Source organism: Lepisma saccharinum, chromosome 1, assembly GCF_977018435.1.
Source record: "Lepisma saccharinum chromosome 1, izLepSacc3.1, whole genome shotgun sequence".
Lineage (NCBI taxonomy): Eukaryota > Metazoa > Arthropoda > Insecta > Zygentoma > Lepismatidae > Lepisma > Lepisma saccharinum.
The window spans coordinates 1,116,979-1,137,689 of record NC_139229.1 but is presented as its reverse complement, the minus strand read 5'-3'; the positions used below and the strand labels follow the sequence as shown (position 1 = coordinate 1,137,689).

General features: G+C 35.8%; 1 protein-coding gene across 4 annotated transcripts in view; it reads right to left on the bottom strand.

The window, feature by feature from the left end:
• LOC145992054 (uncharacterized) overlaps positions 1 to 20,711 on the bottom strand; it is a 161,471-nt gene that overhangs the window by 11,658 nt on the left and 129,102 nt on the right. For 3 of the 4 annotated variants that reach the window (XM_083128223.1, XM_083128214.1, XM_083128231.1), the window contains exons 9-12: positions 11,534 to 11,587; positions 4,045 to 4,170; positions 1,635 to 1,761; positions 820 to 943 (exon numbers count right to left, since the gene is read on the bottom strand). In XM_083128223.1, coding sequence (XP_082984349.1) covers positions 820 to 943; positions 1,635 to 1,761; positions 4,045 to 4,170; positions 11,534 to 11,587 — 431 coding nt within the window. The remainder of the gene's footprint in view (positions 1 to 819; positions 944 to 1,634; positions 1,762 to 4,044; positions 4,171 to 11,533; positions 11,588 to 20,711) is intronic. The other variant, XM_083128241.1, reaches the window with a different exon arrangement.

Here is a 20,711-nt window from a genome sequence, read left to right as displayed (position 1 = left end):
TGTTATGTGTATATTAGATAGATAAATGTTAAATTGTTTCCCAACAAATTTTAGGAGTGCTTTCTTTTATGATACAGTTTCTTGTACATACATTTATAATAATACAGTGATTTCATATACAAAAAAAGTTCTTACAAAAATATATATATATATATATAGTTACCTATGTGTTTAATTTTTTTGGTGATAAATAATAATATGTACAACTTTTTAGAAGTTTTTGTTTGTTGAAACACTCTAAAATCGTTAAAATTTAAAGGGAAAAATGGTACAAATTAAACTGTTAAAATCTAAAAAGTAGTTAGCACAGCATGGTATTACAATTGAGAAAGTCCGTAGCAGTGAAAAAGTTAACAACCTATAGTTAGCATATTTTCCAAGGTTTCTGATATCTTGGTGCTAGTATAGCTTGTGATTTAGTGAACGATTCTGCCACTTTGTTATTATTTTTATGTTTATAATATGTAGTTTTTTCAATGTAAAACTAGTTGATATTAGTTGATATGTTGTTTTAAGTCCACTTTATGTACAGTAAGGCTAATCGGGACTGGACCTACAGTTTAAAGTGGGTTCCGAAGCACTTGTGCCTCCACCGGGTATCGAACCCGGGACCCCTTGATTACAAGCTATGACGCTACCACTGCGCCATCGGGGAGGCCCCCAATGTAAAACTACTTCAGACACCTGGAGGTTAATTAAACATTGCAATTTTGTATCAGATCGATTGAATATCGGTTATTGCTATTGGTAAATTTTATTTCAGTAGTTTATCACTATTAGCAAAAAGTCTATATTGGTCCATCCTTAAAATACAGTTACCTGGGACTTCAGTTGTGCGGCAATTTCCTGTAGCACCAAATTGGGAGGTCTCCATTCCTTGGTTTCAAATTCATGTCCACCACTCCCTGTTGGCTTAGCACTATCACAATATACATATATGTTCCTGCAAACACAAAATTTGATATTAGTACCATAAGTCAGTTTTACATGAACACAAATAGTACATCTAAAATTTCAAAAAAATCCAGGTGCATTTCCAAAGGTTCAAGGTGTAGAACATGATAATATTGAAATAAACAGGCAGAGATTTTCCCATCCTGCCTACTCAATAATCAACTTTTCAGGTGGCAAACAATTTATAATAGTAAGGATTTTAATGAGCCCAATTTCAGTTTATTTGCAGGGGTTGGACAGGGGCATTTTCCTTACTCCAAGGCATAGAAACTGGTATTATCAAGAATAGCGTTGGGTGATATATCGTCCAGACGATATATCACGATATTGAAAAAATATCATACATCCCTAATCAAGAATTCCCGAGCTCTTGCCTGGTAAGCAATGAACTTTCTATGTGGAAAACAATCTGTATTATGTTTTCTATACCCTAGGAAACAGAACGTGTACAGTGAATGGACCTACAGTTTGGAGTGGGATCCAAACCTCTGTGTGACTCCATTGGGTATAAAACCTAGGACCCCTTGATTACAAGACGATTATGTTACCACAATGCCATCAAGGAGGCCCTCACTTTGCTTTCAATATTACATCTCATTACAAATATTATTGCTGTGCAGGTCCAACTTTTACAAAATCAAAATATTGTCTTTAATCTATGCACTGTTTTCAAGACTTACTTGCGATCCTTTGCAGGATGTGACACAACAACATCTCCAAGACGAACATGTTTGTTGTAGTCAGTGTAATGGGGCACTCCTCCACCAACACCAACCAAGAACACAAAGTCAACCTTCTGAAAGGTGCCTGGAAATAGATAAATAAATACATGTAATAACATCAAGTTCTCCCAGGATTTCACACTGTAAGTTTACAAGAACCCTGTGGTTTTCCATGACTGTGACTCAAGGTACAAGTGGTTGCAAGGAAGGGGTTGGAAGGATTGCAAAATTACCATGCACTAATAATAAGTTGGGGGGACATAATCTCTCAACTAACTTTAGGACAAATTTTCTCAAGCTCAATTTACTACTTGCATTCCATTTCCAAAGTTTTATCCTTTCCTTTCACATTTTGTTGAAGAATCAAAATACACACAAAACGCTCTGAAGTGAAGTGGCTCTAGTTAGGCTCATATGTAGAAAAATATTTCAGGGGTCAATGTCCAATCCAAGTGTCTCAGAAATAGTGATAACATAAATGTTTAAATAAAAATAATTAAATTAAATATTAATTAAACTATGTAAATTTATTAATACGTAGCATTTTTATTATTATATGAATACGTGAAAAAAATTGTATAAGAATATAGTGATGAGATATACTGAGTGAAGTTAGAGAAGAGGCTCGTTTAATGCTCTCCTTACACTGTTCATTAACCTGTTGCCTCCATCGACTGCCTTTAGTTATCCCAATAATGCACTGGGTTCCCTAATGCCTCCGTGCTGAGGTTGTACGGGAGATGACGAAAGTACACCGCCGAAAGAGGACTTGAGGAGTAATAACCTCTAGTCCAGCAGGAGTATAAAGCGTAAGATCCGGAAGGACATCGCTCTCAGTTAACTCAGTAATTCAATCGATACACTTGGCGTGGGATAACGGAGGAACATCGGTCAGAGTTTAAGTACGGACTCTTGACTAGTATGGATACAACTTGCACATTTGTCTAGGGCAGGACTCTTGAGGAACAAAGGACAGGTACGATAAGTGTGGAGAGAGCATACTCACTCAGTTATAAGTCGTAAGTCATCTTTTCCTTCATTGACCTGGGTGGGCCCTTTTACGGTAGTAATGAACCGTAAACCTCTCGCTTTATAATTTGCTACTTCCCGGTGACTCTTGATCCCTGATCTTTATGAGAGTCACACTTCAAACAGCACATACTTATTATCTAGCTTGCATGTACATAAATTGCCAAAATTTGAATAAAAACAACAAAATTAATGTGAAATAGATAAAGAATTGAATATTATTGAATAATAAAGCATGTTAGATGAAGTTGACAAAAAATAAAGTTCCTGATTAATATTTTACGCAGATTATCACAAGTAGTAGTATGAATAAGTCTTCGTAGGTCCTGTCCTTCAAAGCAGTACGATCTCAATACAATAATCCTTGCCTTCCAAGTTCAAAGGAGATAAATAAATATTGATTATAGTACCACAAATGCTAAACAAGTACAGTTTCATTATTTTCATTTTAGTATGTGTTAAGTCTTTCATATGGAAGGTGGGGCATCTGCACCCCACCTAAATATGTCCTTGATTTTAGTTTAGTAAAGTAAATGTCTAAATACACAATTTCTTTTTAAAGTAAATTCATTAGTTGCCTCGTTACATTTTTTAACCCTGTATTGGTCATGCACGGTCACTAGTGTTTTTAACCTCGTCATTCATCAATGATTCTTTGGTAAACACCATCCCTCTGATTAGCTGAGTTTCTAATCTTCTTCTTTTACAACACGATTTTTTATTCAGTGTTAGATCTTCGAGCTTCTAGGGAGGGGTTCGTTGAAGCTCCTTGCTGTTCAACTATGGGTGTACCTAGTTAACACTGAAAATCCAGTCTGCCTATCTGTGTCCGACTAACAAAAAGTGCCTTTTTATAATTTTATAGAATCTCAATTGTTGGAAGAAAAGATCTAATCGTAATAATTGAGGGTTTGGAGTTTTGGACCTTTAATTGAACATATTTTAAGAATCCGGTCTCAGGCACCATGCACGATCATCGACGTCATTTTTCTCACGTGACCCACGAAGGGTTAAGGACATTAATGAACGGTACTGCAATCAGTAAATTTTATTTTATACCAGTAGTTTATCAGTACCAGTAAAATTTACATATTCATCTATCCCTATATACACACATGTTTATATGTCTGAACCCTTAGAGTTGTTTCTCTTTCTATTTTATCAAATGTAGGACAAGGGGTATAAAATATGTGCAGGCTTATTGGTAGCAATGTCAAAGCACAGTTGCCTTGGCATGCAGAGAATATCAAAGAAAACACCATTGACATTCAGAGATTTACGTGGTTTTGGAATACTACAATCTGCCTTCTGCAATGAAAGAGAGATTTGCAATACCCACCTAACAATCTCGTTGTAGTGTTCCCAGCAGCTGTCATGGCTTCTCGCGTGTGGCCAACGGTAGGAAGCTTTGTGCAGACTATCCTATGGGCTCCAATATTGCCAAGTGTGTATACGTTGGATTCTCCTGTGGATTGGAAACAAATGATAGGTGATTTTGGTTACTATTGGTAACATATTTTACTTAGTTCTTACTTGAACACTGCACAATATTATTTTCACAGAAGTGGTTTCTATATTATCCTCATTTATCTCTCCCTTTACACACAAAAATAAAGTTCATTACTCTCCCACCTGGAAACTTTTCCAATTGGTTCCGATAGCAAATGAGTTTTTAGACACTCTATGGGAACCAATTGGAGAATTGTTTTGAATTGTGTAAAATTGGAAGCAATTGGTGGATTGTAATGAATTGTGTTCAATTGGAACCAATTGGTGAATTGTAACGAATTGTGTTCAATTGGAATCAATTGGTGAATTGTAACAAATTGTGTTCAATTGGAATCAATTGGTGAATTGTAACGAATTGTGTTCAATTGGAACCAATTGGTGAATTGTAATGAATTGTGTTCAATTGGAACCAATTGGTGAATTGTAACGAATTGTGTTCAATTGGAACCAATTGGTGAATTGTAACGAATTGTGTTCAATTGGAACAAATTGGAGAATTATGTTCAATTGGAACCAATTGGTGAATTGTAATGAATTGTGTTCAATTGGAACCAATTTGAGAATTATGTTCAATTGGAACCAATTGGTGAATTGTAATGAATTGTGTTCAATTGGAACCAATTGGTGAATTGTAACGAATTGTGTTCTATTGGAACATATTTTACTGTTTTCACTATATTGCTATATGAAAGCACTACTGTTATCTAATGAAATAAAATTGAGATACAACAAATGCAATGGAGAAATCACATGAAACAAGTCTGGTAAGGCATGTGCAATTTGCTACTTAGGAATACTTTCACACAACAAGAAAAAAGGAAATATAATGAACATTTTTTTTAAGTATGTAGCTTCATACACTTGTAGAAAATTTAAAAAAATACTACTTCAGTCAGGAATTGACATCATGTTCTTCCTATATTCATGCAAAAACAGCAAAAAATTAGGTTCAACATAAAACTGACCAAGATGCTTGAAAAAGTGAAAAACAAAACGCTGTCGACTGGTTGGTCAAAAGAATGCTCATATCTGCAATAAGAATAACCATGAAAATTCCATGTGGGAAAAAACAAACTAATACAAACATGTATTCCAACTAGTATCTGTTTTAAGGTTGAGTTACCTCTTAAGAAAGAGTTCTATTCACTTATTCATTAAGATGTACCTGACTTCAGTAGCATTCAGAATAAATTCGCTTTATATGTGATGTTTTTCAGATGCACTTCCAAATCACTGGAAATGTGATGTCAAGAAGTAAGCTATCTATGCTGGGAGTCAATATGACAACCGACTGAGATACTCTGAGCTCACCACAATATTCACTTCTCAGACACACTATGCATATTATGTCTAACTTAGGCATGAGTATTAAGGGTGAGATATATCTTTCTTGATATCTAAATTTAAATAAGTCTGATATGTACAAAACCAACAATGACTGTTCAATAAACATCTGCTACAGAAAGACAAAAAATTCAACTCGTCTTCTTCCTTGAGAAGTGGTTATTAATTCACTAATCCACTCAGACTTTCTATTCTCTTGGGAACATCTTTTCAGAACAATAAGATGACTGGATATATCCAAGGATATATAAAATGTTACTGGAATTGTACTTAATTATTAATATCCTTATCAAAAGCTGCATTTTCCCCAAGTAGTTAAATAACTGAAGAAAGACAACAAAAGCTCCAAACATTACAAAGAAACTGCCATTAATGTTGCAAGATTTGAAGAAAAAAAAACTGCTGCTGTTAGTCAGTATATTTAGTTTACTATAATTTGAAATTAAAATTTATAGAAACCCTAAATAAGTTAGAATCAGGATTGACATATTAGCACTGGCATTACTATATATTACTAGATTAAAAAAAATTATAAAAACATATATATAAAAGACAATAACTTACAAGAAAAGCTATTAAAATATGCAAAAAACTAGCAACACAAAAAGCAAATTAAAATAAGTAGATATTCTTGAAAGTGCACTGTGTGCATAAACCTGGATGCAGTGAAGCAAGAATTAAGTATGTAAGTACAGGAAGACAATTCCACCACCAACACAGACATCATATACCATCTGACAAGAAACCTAACAAATCAAGTTTGTACAAAAAAATATTGATTAGGAATTTTTTTTAAGGTAACACAGAAAAAGAGAAAATGGGAGAATGCTGTCCTACTTTGAAATCTCTTGAATGTGAACTGCTTTCAAGAAAATCCTAATGAAATAAACTTTCAGTTGAAGTTAAGGGATCGTACAATTACTTGATGTCCTCATCCAGCTTTAGGCAGTATAGTGGTGGCACAATTTGCCAATAAGTTCAAGACCTTTGCTTCCCCATGGTCTTCATAGTCTCTATACTAAATTTCACCACAATCAGATTCTTCGAAAGGGCTTAAAGGGCTCCGAATGGGGCAAATTTAATTGTAACCACCCTGTACTTGCAGGTCTTAGTACTCAGAAATTAAGAACTTACGGATCCATGTTAAAAACTTTTTTTTCTTACGTACACATGAGGAATCCGTTCCCAGAGTTTTGCCCCATATTTTCGTTACACCCTGTATACCACTGTTCAATGAAAGTACCAAAACAAAACCTGCAACAGAGTTACTAGAGTAATCATTTATTTCTCTTATCATCAGGCATCAACACCCTAAAGTTCATTCAAATTAGTCATGTTGCTTTGGTGTTGTACTTTCAATAAACAGTAATGTATAATTTCAAGGATGTCCAGAAAGTTAAAAGTTATCAAAATCTGTTATAAGGAAAGGGGGAGGATTAGTAATTATGCAAAATACAAATACTACATTGTGCAATTTGGACAACACTGTAACAATGGTAGAAAGGCGTAATTAAGTTCTGTAACAAAGACAATTATCCACATCATAAAATTTTTGTTTGCATACTTAAATACTTGAACAACATATCATCAAAGCCTCATTGATGCATATAATGCCAAAGCATGTAAGCAAAAATTCTTATATATTGTGAGATAAACATTAAAATGCTCTGGCATAAGCTCATTTACATTCCTTTAATTTCATATTAATTTATATTACATTTAAAAAAGTATATGATGCAATTTTAACGTTTTATTATTTTTAAAAAATTATTTTAGAAACTGGCAATTTACTGTGTCTCATGCTTTGTACTCCAAAGCAACTTTTAATATTTTCTGTGTTCTGAAGGCACCCCGAAAAAAGTATCCAGGACTTCGGATAGCACATTTTTTATTAAGTTATTCAAATTGAAGAAGTAAAAATGCTCGCAATCTTCAATTTTGGAGAGGAATAAAATCTTACCTCCTGCAAACCATTGGAACCAATCAAAAAATCAACCATTAGAAACCAATCACCATTCATGCAACCCAGTTTTTTAATATTATCCCAACCTAAAACCCATGCAAATACATGTACCCATAATATGTATGGTTCCTACCTTTGGATTATTAGGGAAAGGTGGGGTTAGTGTAAAATTGCAACATATAAAACTCCCATTAATATCCATGGCAGACTGGATAAACATTTAGTGCATGAATTATTCCAATCATTGAGTGAAACTATCTGCACATGGGTAATCAAATGAGATATTAAATAGTATATGCAGCATATTCTATGACCTCAGTAGCTCAGTTGGTAGAGCATCTGGTTACCACTCCGATCACATCATTCCAACATCAAGAATATGTGGAGCTCTACCTCATGTGCCTTCATGGCATGTGTCCACATGCACAGGGATGCCTTTACGGTATCTTTACCTTACCTTTACTTTACTCAAACTCTACTGGACTATTAAATTTATATACTTTTCATTCAAAATGGTACACATGGTATGCAAGACAATGTTTACAGGAATCCTACAGAGGAGTAATATAATACATGAAATGTACAAGGGTGGACACCATGATGGTCTCAAAGCATAGTATTATGATTTTAAAATTATAAAGAAATACCGGGTGATCCGTTTGAGATGTCAGAAAAGTAAACCTTTATACACAAGAGGTTACTGTACGTATCTCAAAGCAGCTTATTGTAATATAAGCACAAAGAATGAAGTTTCGAATGAGTGGAGGTTTACTGACTTCAGCTGCATGGCGGCAGTAGCATGCATGGAATACTAGAAATTTCGCATACCATACAACATACTGTGTGCACTGTTGTGCCGTGATCACCATCTTTGTTACCATGCACATTAGCGCCACCATGTGGCTGAAGTCTGTAAACCTCCACTCATTCGAAACTTCATTCTCCACTCCACTCCACTCCACTCCACTTATATTACAACAAGCTGCTCGGAGATACGTACATTAACCTCTTGTGTATAAAGGTTTACTTTTCTGACATCTCAAACGGATCACCAGATATATAAAATTGTTACACTGTTGCAACCTGTTCATAAAAATCATAAATCTGAATTGAAAGATTCTGTAAATGAAATTCAATTCTATTTATACACAAGATGGATAAATAGTTCTTACTCAAAATAAAGGGTCTGGTGGATTTCTTAAAAGTAACATAAAATATTAAATAGTGCTCATAAGTAATTTCTTCACAAGCATTTAATATATTAGCAAAATTCATGTATATAGTAAAAAACAACAACTTTGAAGTAGATTATAAAGTGTATTTTTGTTCACGTTGCACATGGAACTTCGTAGGCCAGTGGAAAATTAGGAGTGACAGCTGGATAAAGCAACATTTCTAGAAATGTAGACTTTCTTATTGTAAAAGAAAGCAAAATTGGATGCAAAATGTATTTACTTATGAAACCTATTCCTTTCTTTCGTAAAATAAAATGAGATTCTTGCCTTCTTTTTTTTCTACAAAAGAAATCTCTTATAATTTCAACATAGGTGGTTTTCCAGTGGTATTCCCAAGAAGACTTTTTTTTGTTGTTGTTTGTTTGTTTTCAGCTCATCAGCTCTCTGTGCCTGGAGAAAAGCTTTACATCTTGGTCCAAAATAATTTAATTTGATTTGATTCTAATAGTGTTCGACATTTGATTCAAAATCTGTAGATTTTGAGTGATATATATCCCAACATGAAAACAAACCACACAACACACACAATACTAGGGATTCCTCATGAGGCAAGAATTGGCCAGAATTGAAATTGTGCATATTCTTGGTAAGGCATAGATGTGCCTGGATATTGGTGTTCTCATTTTGAGCCAACTTTGGTTATTCTTGAGCTGTATCATGTAGGGCAAGATTTAATGATGACAATGACGACGACAACTGTGATGGTGACAATGATGATGATAACAGTGATGATGACAATGATGATGATAACAGTGATGGTGACAATGATGACGATGCCACCAGCAACTTTGTACACAATGTTTTGACTAGATTAAAGAAACTTCATCAGGTGAAGTTGAAACAAGGACATACAGTCAAGCTTTAAGCCAGTGACATTGCTTCTTTCTCCTCTCCCCTTCTGTCGTTCTTTTTTCTAGTTTCCCTTTTTCATAATTTTATTTTGTGTTATCTTTACATTTCAACATCTTGGTTTGATTGAGTTGATGTTTCAAATCCACTTTATGCAGAGTAAGGCTAATCGGGACTGGATCTACAGTTTAAAGTGGGATCTGAACCCCTGTGCCTTCACCAGGTATCAAATCTGAATCTGGGACCCCTTGATTACAAGGCGACGACACTAGTACCGCGCTATCAGGGAGGCTTTTCAACATCTTGGATTTCCAAGATAAACAATATGTAGAGGATACTGTTCTGTCTTAAAATCAATATTCTGCTATTGCTGTAGCACTGGGACTACATTTTGTAACAGTTTTTATTCCCACCCTACACGATGCAACTATCATTTTCCACCCCTGAGGAAGAGCCAAGATTAGATTAAAAAAATATGGATGCTGACATCCAGGTAGATGTTGAGTAATAGTCCACTTCTCATGAGGCTAACACATGGTGTGCTTCAACTTGTTTATAGAATAAACATTGTTACTAGTTAAAAAGAACACAAGCTGTTACCATTTAATCATGGCAGTCACAAATATGTAATGCAAAGAAAATGAATATGAACCAAAACATTAGTACATTGTCTTTCCAAACAGTACCCAAGTAACCACAACCCTTGAGCTAACTGCAATTTTTACGTGGGAAAGGTTGGTTTTATGTTGGTTGGCAAATTGAAGATGGTCTTACATTGCTCAGCCATGGAAAACTGAGTCAAAATCAGTTATATAAACTACTTTCATGAGTATGCTGTAACACTTTCGTTTCGAATATTTCAGTCACAACACATATTGGAAACATAATATTTTGTTAATAAAAGTAGAAGCTATTTTTAACTTGTAGTCACTCACAACTCACACTCCAGTCCTTTGTCAGCTACCATGGATGAAAGACACATATATGTGCTGGAAATTGCTTATTGTTTGTCTGTTTAGCTGTAGCAGAAAAAGAACATTCTTACAGGTATTCTTGTGAAGATGGTTAAACAATGTTATGTGCAGACTAAATTTCATGAAAGGTGGAAAATTAAGTAAACTCTAGAAAGCTTTTTGTGCTACCACTTGAAGGTACCTCGAAAACAATGAACGAATGAGAAAGTGTTGTGTATTTTTTATTTTATAGAATAATTTGTACTAGAGTTTATAATTGCCCTCACAATAAATTATATATATATCAGAACACAAACCTATCTATACTTTAGTTTTCAGTACATTGGTCCAATGTAAAAACCACACATTGGCCCAATGTAAAAACCACACATTGACCCAACATAAAAACCACACATTGACCCAATGTAAAAACCACACATAGTCCCAACATAAAAACACACATAGTCCCAACATAAAAACCACACATTGGCCCAATGTAAAAACCACACGCTGGCCCAACGTTGGAACCACAGCCAAAATTACCATTGCCCAACGGTATGTTCTTACATTTGACCAACCATTTTCAGTATGGTTGGCCCTACGTTGAAACAACCACTTTTGATTACTTGGGTAACAAACCCTCATAGTCTAGTCCTAATGTTCTTAATAATCCTAACTGTCCTACAATACATTTATGTGATTTGCAAATCAGTGTATATTGTGCATGTAATGTGCAAGCGTGCATGAAAAATAAAACTATTCCATCATTCCCAAAATTTCTCCCCATCATTCGTTTAACTTGCACTGCCTTTCATAACATTAGAAAAAAAGTATAAATTGTTTGCTAGCAGCAGAACATTAGATATCACTTGGCACTATACAACACAAAAGCGACCAGACACATTGCTGTCTATGAAGCTAACATTATTGACATCACTATGCAGAAGCTAAGTTCATTGCTTGAATCTGCCTTACCATACCAATAAGTTCTTTTCTCATTCCGACCATCCTTGTTCCTGTTCAGTGAACCTGCATTTGAAAAACACGCTGAAATATATCTTACACATTTCGTGGGATGGACAGTAGTGCAGAGTTTCTCAATACTAAATGCCATGACACACACGCAATTTTATTGAAATGTTTTGCCATGATAGCATGTCTAAATCACATGCTTGCTTCATGGTAAAACATAATGGTTGAAAAGGGTTAAAACTAGTATTTTCAGTAAGAGTCAGAAATTTCTATGGTTATATTATTAGAATAATTAAATCAAGAAGACTTAGGTGTAGCATGAATGGGAGAGGAAAGAAGAATTTACAGGATTCTAGTTGAGAAACCTGGTGGTAAGAGGCCTGTAGGAAGGCCAAGATGAAGATGGCGGGATGACGTTGAGATGGACCTGAAGGAAAGGATAAGGATGGAAAAGATTGGATTGATCTTTCCCAGGATAGGGGCAGATGGAGGGCTTGTGTTGCTGCAGCCATAAACCTTCAGGTTTAAGAAGGCTAGAGAGTTAGTTAGTTATATAAGTTTTTAGGATGTCAGTCATGAAATGTTATTTGTATATTAGTGCATATTTGTCAAATATGCTGAAGTTATATGACTGAGGAAAAATGAGTTGTTAATAGGATGGCATTCTTCTTCAAGGAAACATTAATTTTCTGTTTCCTTGTACATAAACTTGAGATGTGAAAAGTTAATGGAGATCTGGTAAACCTGTAGCCAATTCAGACTGTGACAGTAGCTTAGTAAAAGTCTATTTTAAGTCCACTTTATGCTTGGATAAATTAATCGAGACTGCAAGTACAAATCATCACCAATGTGCAATGTCTCTGCTAGGATTGAACCACAACCTCTTGATTACAGGCCACGGCATTATGCACTACACTATCAGGGAGGCATAGTAACTTCGCATATATTATGTTTTCAGCAACAGGAGTAACAGATGCACCATTGATAGTAATGGTATACAGTTTTCATACGCTGGTTTCATCAAGTTTTTTGAATGTGAACTGTACTTGTTCACTCACAGTGTAAAACACTTTCCATTTCCCTTGCAAAATATTTTGGTCATAATCCAATGGTGGTAGCAGTGCAAATTGGTATGCATTAATATGTTTTCAAAGCAACATGAAGTTTTTGTTTTTATTGATTGATTTGGTGTTTTAAGTCCACTTTATGCACAGTAAGGCTATACGACACACTGTTTTAGAAGCGATATCGGGCGGAGCTACAGAGAGCATGTCCTTGGCGACCAGCCAATGGCAGGAATGCAATGTTGTACAGTAAGGAAACTGCGGTGAGCAAGTTAAATGCCGTACTCTTTATTTTTATTGCATGAAAGAAGTTTTCAAAAACTTTTCAACTTTAAGGTTCATCATAAGATGAGGCACAACATTTTGAACCTGACTGTCCAAATCCCATGAATTTCCGTCGCCTACAGCCGGAGTTATCGTTTCTTGAAGAAACACTGGTAACAGCACGTTTCAACCCACACACACACACATAATAACGCTTTCATTTTCCTTCCGTCTGCTGTTTTCAATGCCACTGTGTTGAACTCGCTGAGTTGCTGTGTCTTGGTAAAGCTATGGGTGTTAAATTCGGCTGAATATGCACAATAACCCTTTATTGTTGTGGACGTTCACGAACAATGCGAGTCAGTTAAGTCAGTTTGAGTTCAGCATTTTCGTAACAAGAGCAGAGTAAGATCATTTTACTTGTACGCCACGAAGAACAGTTGTGAGAGGATTCAATACAGCCCTTATTGATTTATTTATTTTACTTTACTTTTCTGCCACTTATGGTTAATTGCGAAGATGACGATGGGTGATGATATGATGAAATTGATGAAGGGATACTTACAAACACCTATGCCCAAACTGAGATTCGAACCCGGGACCCGTGCCATCATAGCACGTTGTGCAATACAGCCCTTATGTTCGATAGTTGTGCAATAATGTGTGTTCTGTGAGTGTTATTTAACAATGTCGCGTGGCCCCCATGGTGGAGTGGTTAGCATATCGCGCTACGATGCCAGGGGCCCCGGATCCGAATCCCAGCCTTGACATGGATGTTTATGTATGTCCATTCATCAATTTAATTATATCATCACTCATTCTCATCTTCGCAATTATCCAAAAGTGACAGAAAAGCGTAGTAAAATAAAGCAAATCAAATCAAATTAATGATGTCGCTCTCGAAACCTAGTACTAGTAGTACAGGCACCAAGGGTAAAATATTACGTTCACAAGACAGAAATCTTAGTTTTAAAGTGTATTCTTACTTCAAGGAATTTGCATCGGAAGAAGTGCATGCTGAAACAGTGTTTTCTCAGAGTCGAGAACTTACGGCTAAAGCATGTGGTGTATGTGTGCATACTGTGTTGTGTATTATAAAACAGGGTAAAATATCTACCCCAAAAATCGGTGAACCCCTATTCAAATCTCCTGGGAAACCAGAAAACAGAAACGAGAGTCATGATGATGGCCTTGCAGTTGTTGAATTGTTGTTTTAAGTCCAATTTATGCACAGAAAGGCTAATCGGGACTGGACCTACAGTTTTAAAGTGGAATCCAAACTACTATGCCATGTGCCTCCACCAGATATCGAATCCGGGACCCTTGGTTACGATGGCCTTGCAGTTTCTCTAGAATAAATACCTTCAAACTTCTTTCAGGTACGAGTTTATCTTATATGCTGCAGTGATATGATATAAACCTGTGTAGAATTCTTCACTATATATTTCATTGTACTCAAATATCACGTGCATGCATTATATATAAAAAGTTGAATATTGGACAAAACGAATTCTGTTTCCCTTCCACTAGCAGTTGGTTTGGCAACAGCCCAACAGCACTGGCTGCGGTATTGACTGAACTCATGTTCCTTCTAAAAATGTACACCGTTTAATCGGGACTGGACCTACAGTTTAAATTGGTATCCGAACCACTATGTACATCCACCGGGTATTGAACCCAGGACTCCTTGATTACAGGGCAACGACGCTACCACTGCATCATCGGGTAGGCCTTTCTTTTTTTGTTTTTAATGTGAGTGTATTTCAACTGTTTCTGTCATGGTCAATCACATCCGTAAGAAAAGTAAGAGATCAGATCCCTTCCTCCCTCCCAGGTAATGAAAGCATACTCTTTTCCTACATACAGGAAATAATAGATCATTAATGAACAATATGAACACATGAACAATATGAATTCTGCATTATTTCATGTTGGTATACTTAATATTACTAATTACCCACAAAAATAATCCCCCACCACTTTCCTGCTTTTTATTCTGCTATGGCAATGATAATGGACTAAATAAAAAGATCGCGAAATGTGAAAAAAAGATGCAATTTTGAACATCCTGCACGTAGCTACACCCCCAATGATGAAATATGCATGAGTTTTATTCGCGAAGTAATGCAAAATGTCTGCTTTTCCACGAAATGAACGCTTTTTCGTGAAATAACCGTGAAATATCATCAATTTAAGTAGAAAACACGCAAAAACCGGCAATCGAGGTTGTGCGTGCAAACTGTCGATTTGTAACGAAACGTTTGCCTAAAGTTTCCTACCACTTGCAGCTGAAGAACGTTTTATCATCGATCACATCAGGAAGATGCGGCAAATTGGGATTTCCCATGCACATAATCTCAGTTCGAAAACTTCGCTCCCTGTCAAGCTGCATTCCTTTCTTCCCCCAAATGTATACTCAAATTCCAGTTTCATTGAACTTGCTAGCTGTAGCAGCGATAAGATTAGTCTGTTCCCGCATATCAAGGGAAACAATGGTGTCATTTGTGTTCAAGTCATGAATGAATTTTGTTTATTATCATGCGAATTTCAACATGTGTTTGTGTATGTGCAGTAGTGATTATTTTATTTGTTGGACAGCAAGGATTTCCTTTAAATACATACAATGAATAAATCACTTGAGATATGCAATTTAGAAATGAAGTGATTTTGTGTTGATGTTTTCTTTTTGGTTGGACAACTAAGTACTTGTGTATGTGTACAGTATATAAAAATGAAGTAGTTTATCAATTTATAGCTCTTTTGTATGTTGTTTTCACTCATAATGAAAAAGTGTGTGCCAATTTTTTTTTTTTTTCCACAGCTGGTATATACCGCTGATCTAACATTTTATTTACCGCTCTCCTCAGTTTTTATTTACCATAAATTTGTCTCCCTACTTATGACTTACGTTAATCTGCACTAAGTGCTTCCTGTCTTTTACCAGGTTAATAGACCAGTTATTGACATGAGTAAATTGTATGTCCATATTTTATTGATGTTGCAATAATTTTTATTTTAGCACACACCAGAAATGTACTACATAGGAATTTAAGTGAAAAATGCTTATGGTAAAATAAGGTAATGTGTAGCTCAATGTAGATGGATATGATGTACAGTTGATGTTTGTATAAGGGATAGGTAAAACAGCGCAAGTGAAAAATCAGGCAAAGCAAACTCTGTTGGTAGAGCAATGGCATATTGTATTTGAATTATTGTTTAAAGTTCACTTTATGCACAGATAGGCTAATCAAGACTGCACCTACAGTTTAATGTGGGAACCCAACCAGTGTTGAATGGGTATCGAACCAAGAACCCCTTGATTACAAAGTGACAATGGGTAGAGAAATCGCATGGTATGCCAAAGACTTGGGGTTGGGTCTTGGCTGAGCCTGAATTTTTTTTGCTTAAATTTCTTAGTGTTGAATTAAAATGATATATATATATATATATATATATACAAACAACACACTTTCATTAGCTTTATCTGTTTTTTCTCTCTGAACAGAACATCGTAACTGTCAAAACTTCTATAGATGTATTGAGTTACAGGCTACTGATAGACATATAAAATAAAATTGTTGCCTACTTTACTTATAAAATGAAAGCAGATTAAGCTCTAATTTCTGGTGATAAGATGATCATTTAGAGGTATAAAGCATATTGTACTCAATACCGAATTGAATGACTTACAGCGTAATTATTAGTTAATTTTAAAGTACACATTGAATAACATTATTAGCTCACTTACTTTGATTTATCATAAAATTTTAGGTGAATTTAGTAACAAAGTCCTGTCATCTTACCTAAAGTACTCTAAAAATATTCTCTATCAGTGTGTCATATTGTTTTACAGAAAGCCATATACCTAACCAAAACCAAATATTTGCTGCATGACATGGCATTTGAGTTGAGAACCACTGGCATACAGTCACAAAGCAATTATTGAAACAAGACTACATTGTTGCCGAGAGAAATTACTGCAATTAAAAATCTTCCAGTGAAAACAGTAAACATTAACTAAATATATTGCATACAACAAATACATGCATACATTTTAAATACGTTTCAACCCATTGGCATACTTTCACATCAAATATTTATTATTCTAATGTTATAGACAACAGCAAATTAACAACTGTAGCTTATGCAGTAGGGGTGCTTGTTTGAGAGAAAACTAAAAATTGAAGGTTAACAAAAATGAAAATGATACCTTTGTTCCAGATATGCATAAAATTCATAAGATATTAATATAAGACGTAAACGAGTTACTAAAGCTACATCCGCGAAACTTAATTGTATATTAATTTCGGTGGACTCTGCCACCATCCATCCTCTGTAGAGGCCACCGAAATTAATAGAACATTTACAAGTAAGTTTCGCGGATATATCTTTAGTAACTCGTTTACGTCTTATATTATCAACCACGTTGTTTATTCCCCTCAACATGAAAGATATTTATATTAAAAAACACTTGAATGGCTTATTGCAGAAAGGGACCTGAGTCACTTTTGCACAATTCTGAGAAAAACAATGAAAAATCGTATAATATTAATAGTGTAAGAAAGAAATGTGCAGTTGTTGGCTCAAATATTCAACATAATGAATAGTTAATTTTGCAACCCTCAATGTACTCCCCTGCAGTATGCTGCTAGACACAGTGGAGATGAAAAAATTAACTCCGATACCTCAAAAATGTGACTCAGGTCCCTTTCTGCAATAAGCCATTCACTTACATTATTTAAAAGTGGAAAATTGGGTTTCATCAGTATTGAATGCAGCAATGGGGTATTTGAGATATCAAGCAAACATCTGAATTCATCACAATTTCCATCTCCTTAATTTCTGCAGATGCTACCTCTGTTCTAGGTGATTGATATGCTTAGGATTTTTACAAAAGGAATTGTTGATATGCATATATGACATTATATTTTCAGAATGAGCTTAAGTGCTAGAAGAAGATGTAGATGGGAACAAGTAAATATTGTATGGATTAGTGAGACAAAGGAGAAGAGAAAGAGGAGACAGCTGTAAGCTAAGATATGAAAGGGAAAACATTGAAGAAGAGGATGAAGAAATAACAAATCATTTTGAGAAATTGCTGAATGTGAAAAAAGGAAAGAGTATGAAGAAGTGAAGGAACAAAATAAAAGAGGAAGGAAAAAGTGAATCTCACATGGAAAGAAGTGGAGGAAGCACTGAAGAGAATGAAGAGAGGTAGAGCACCTGGAGTAGATGAAGTGCCAGTGGAAATGATACTTGGAGCAGGAGTGATTGGTGTGCAGTGGCTGTACAGAGTGTTGAAAACAGTGTGGCAAGAGAGAGAAGTGCCAAGAGATTGGACAAAGGGACTAATAGTTCCCATATTCAAGAAGGGTGACAGAAAGGAATGTAAAAACTACAGAGGAATAACACTTATGTGCCACTCAGCAAAGGTGTATGAGAAAATATTAGAGAAAAGAATAAGGGAAGTGACAGAGCTGAACATGAGAGAGGAACAGTATGGATTCAGAAGAGGCAGATCAACAGTAGACCTGATATTCACCATAAGGCAAATGCAAGAAAGGCACTAAGAGTATGGAAATGATGATTTGATTATGGCATTCCTAGATACTGAAAAGGCATACGATAGCATGGACAGAACAAAGATTTTGAAGGCTCTAAAAGAGAAAGGAGTGGAGGAAGAGATAGTGTGTAGAGTGCAGAGCACGTACAAGGCCAAACAGAGCTGTGTGAAGATGCCAGTGGCAAGAAGGGAGTAGTTCAGTATAAGTAATGGACTAACACAGGGAAGTGCTCTTTCCCCACTGCTCTTCATAATTACAATGGATGCAATTAACGAAGAAGTGGGGAAGAAGACAGGAAAGGAAGAGATGAAGGCCCTGTTGTTCGCTGATGACTTAGTAATATGGGGAAAAAGGGAAGAAGAAGTACAGAGACAGCTTGATAGTTTGAAAGAGGAAATCAGAAGTGCAGGAATGGAGTTAAGTGCAGAAAAGAGAGAGCAAGGTGCTAATAACAACAAGAAACAGAACCAGAAATGAACCAAGAATAAAGATGGACACGGAAGAGTTGAGGGTAGTGGAGAACTTAGAATATCTAGGAAGCATAATTGAGAAAAGTGGAAAAATAGAGGAGGAGGTAAACAGAAGAGGACAAATGGGTGGTGGACTATATCAAAGCATTTGAAGATTAATATGGAACAGGGATGTACCTTTGAAATGCAAGAAGGTAATATATAACATATACTACGTGCCAATAATTATATATGGAGCGAAGACTTGGACAATGACAGAGAGAGACAAAACGTTGAATTGTTGTTTTAAGTCCACTTTATGCACAGAAAGGATAATTGGGACTGGACCTAAAGTTTAGAGTGGGATCCAGAGAAAGAGAGAGAAAGAGAGAGAAAGAGAGAGAAAGAGAGAGAAAGAGAGAGAGAGAGAGAGAGAGAGAGAGAGAGAGAGAGAGAGAGAGAGAGAGAGACAAAAGAAAGATGCAGGCAGTGAAGATGAAATTTTTAAGGAGTATATTGGAGAAGACTAGAAGGGATAGAATAAGGAATGAGGAGATCCAGACAGTGGATGTGGTAAAGCTTCATGATAGGATAGGATAGATCAGGCACAGATGAGATGGTTCGGACACAGAGGATGGATGCAGAAAGACTAAAAGTAAGAGTGTACCATGCACAAGGATTGGGAATAAGGCCAAGGGGAAGACCAAGATGTCGGTGGAAGAGCAGGTAGGAGAAGAGGACAAGATTGGAACACCATGGAAAGAGAGGAGTGGTGGAAGACCAGAAAAAAATGGAGAGGCTTGACTTCTATGCCGACCCAGTGTGAGGCAGGAAACGGCAAAGGATGATGATGATTTTCAGAACATTTGAGGCAATGGGGAGGATATAATCCATACCAATAATTTGCATTTCTAACTTAGCTTTCTTAAGGCTGCGTTTAGCCTTTGGCCTATAGTAAAAAACCATTTTCACAACTTCCTCTCCTTTCAAAGAAAACACTAGGATATTCCAATTCTGAAAAATTACATATCTTGAGAATTGCTTTTAGAATATTCGAGTTAGTCTTCTTGTGGTTTGCTTTTGCTGTTGTCTAGATATTGTGATTTTTGAAAGAAGAGGAATTTTTAAAAGTGACTGCTGGCACAGGCCAAATGTCGTTATACAGACTCATATCTATACCATTTGGCGCTACCAGTATGCCAATGGGTTAAATAAAATAAATAATGATAATTTTCTTAAAGCATTGCTGTAGCCTTGCAGATGCAAAAACATTAAAAATGAGTAACACCGAATTCATTACTATTACATACTAAGATAGCACGATAATTTGAATTTGATTTTAAAATTGTGGGAGCGTCAGCACTTAGGCTATTTTGCTCCCGTCACATTATACGGGGGCCAGCCCCTTATCATTACAAAGAACAACTCTAGCGTTGCATAATTAAAAATCTTAAAATGTTCTGACTTCTGTTAAAAGCTGAGGCTGTAAAGGGGCACTCAGCACACACAAGGACAAAAGAACAGGACAATACAAACAAAATTATACTGGCCAAGGGGCCAGTCGCCAGAGCCTCGTTAGTCTGCAGTCCAGGGTGCACTACGTGGAAGTGAGGTTGACTATTGGGTGCACTACGTGGAAGGAGCACCCCTTACACCCCGATAGCACGATAACTTTTATCAGTCACAATATCTTGTGACTTACACTAGTCAACTACACAATCATTTTTGAAGAATTTAATAAAAAATATATTAATAATCTATTCATAAATTACAATGCAACATGTAAGTTCATAAGTTAATATATCAACGTGGACAAACATACATGTATTTAAGTAAGTGC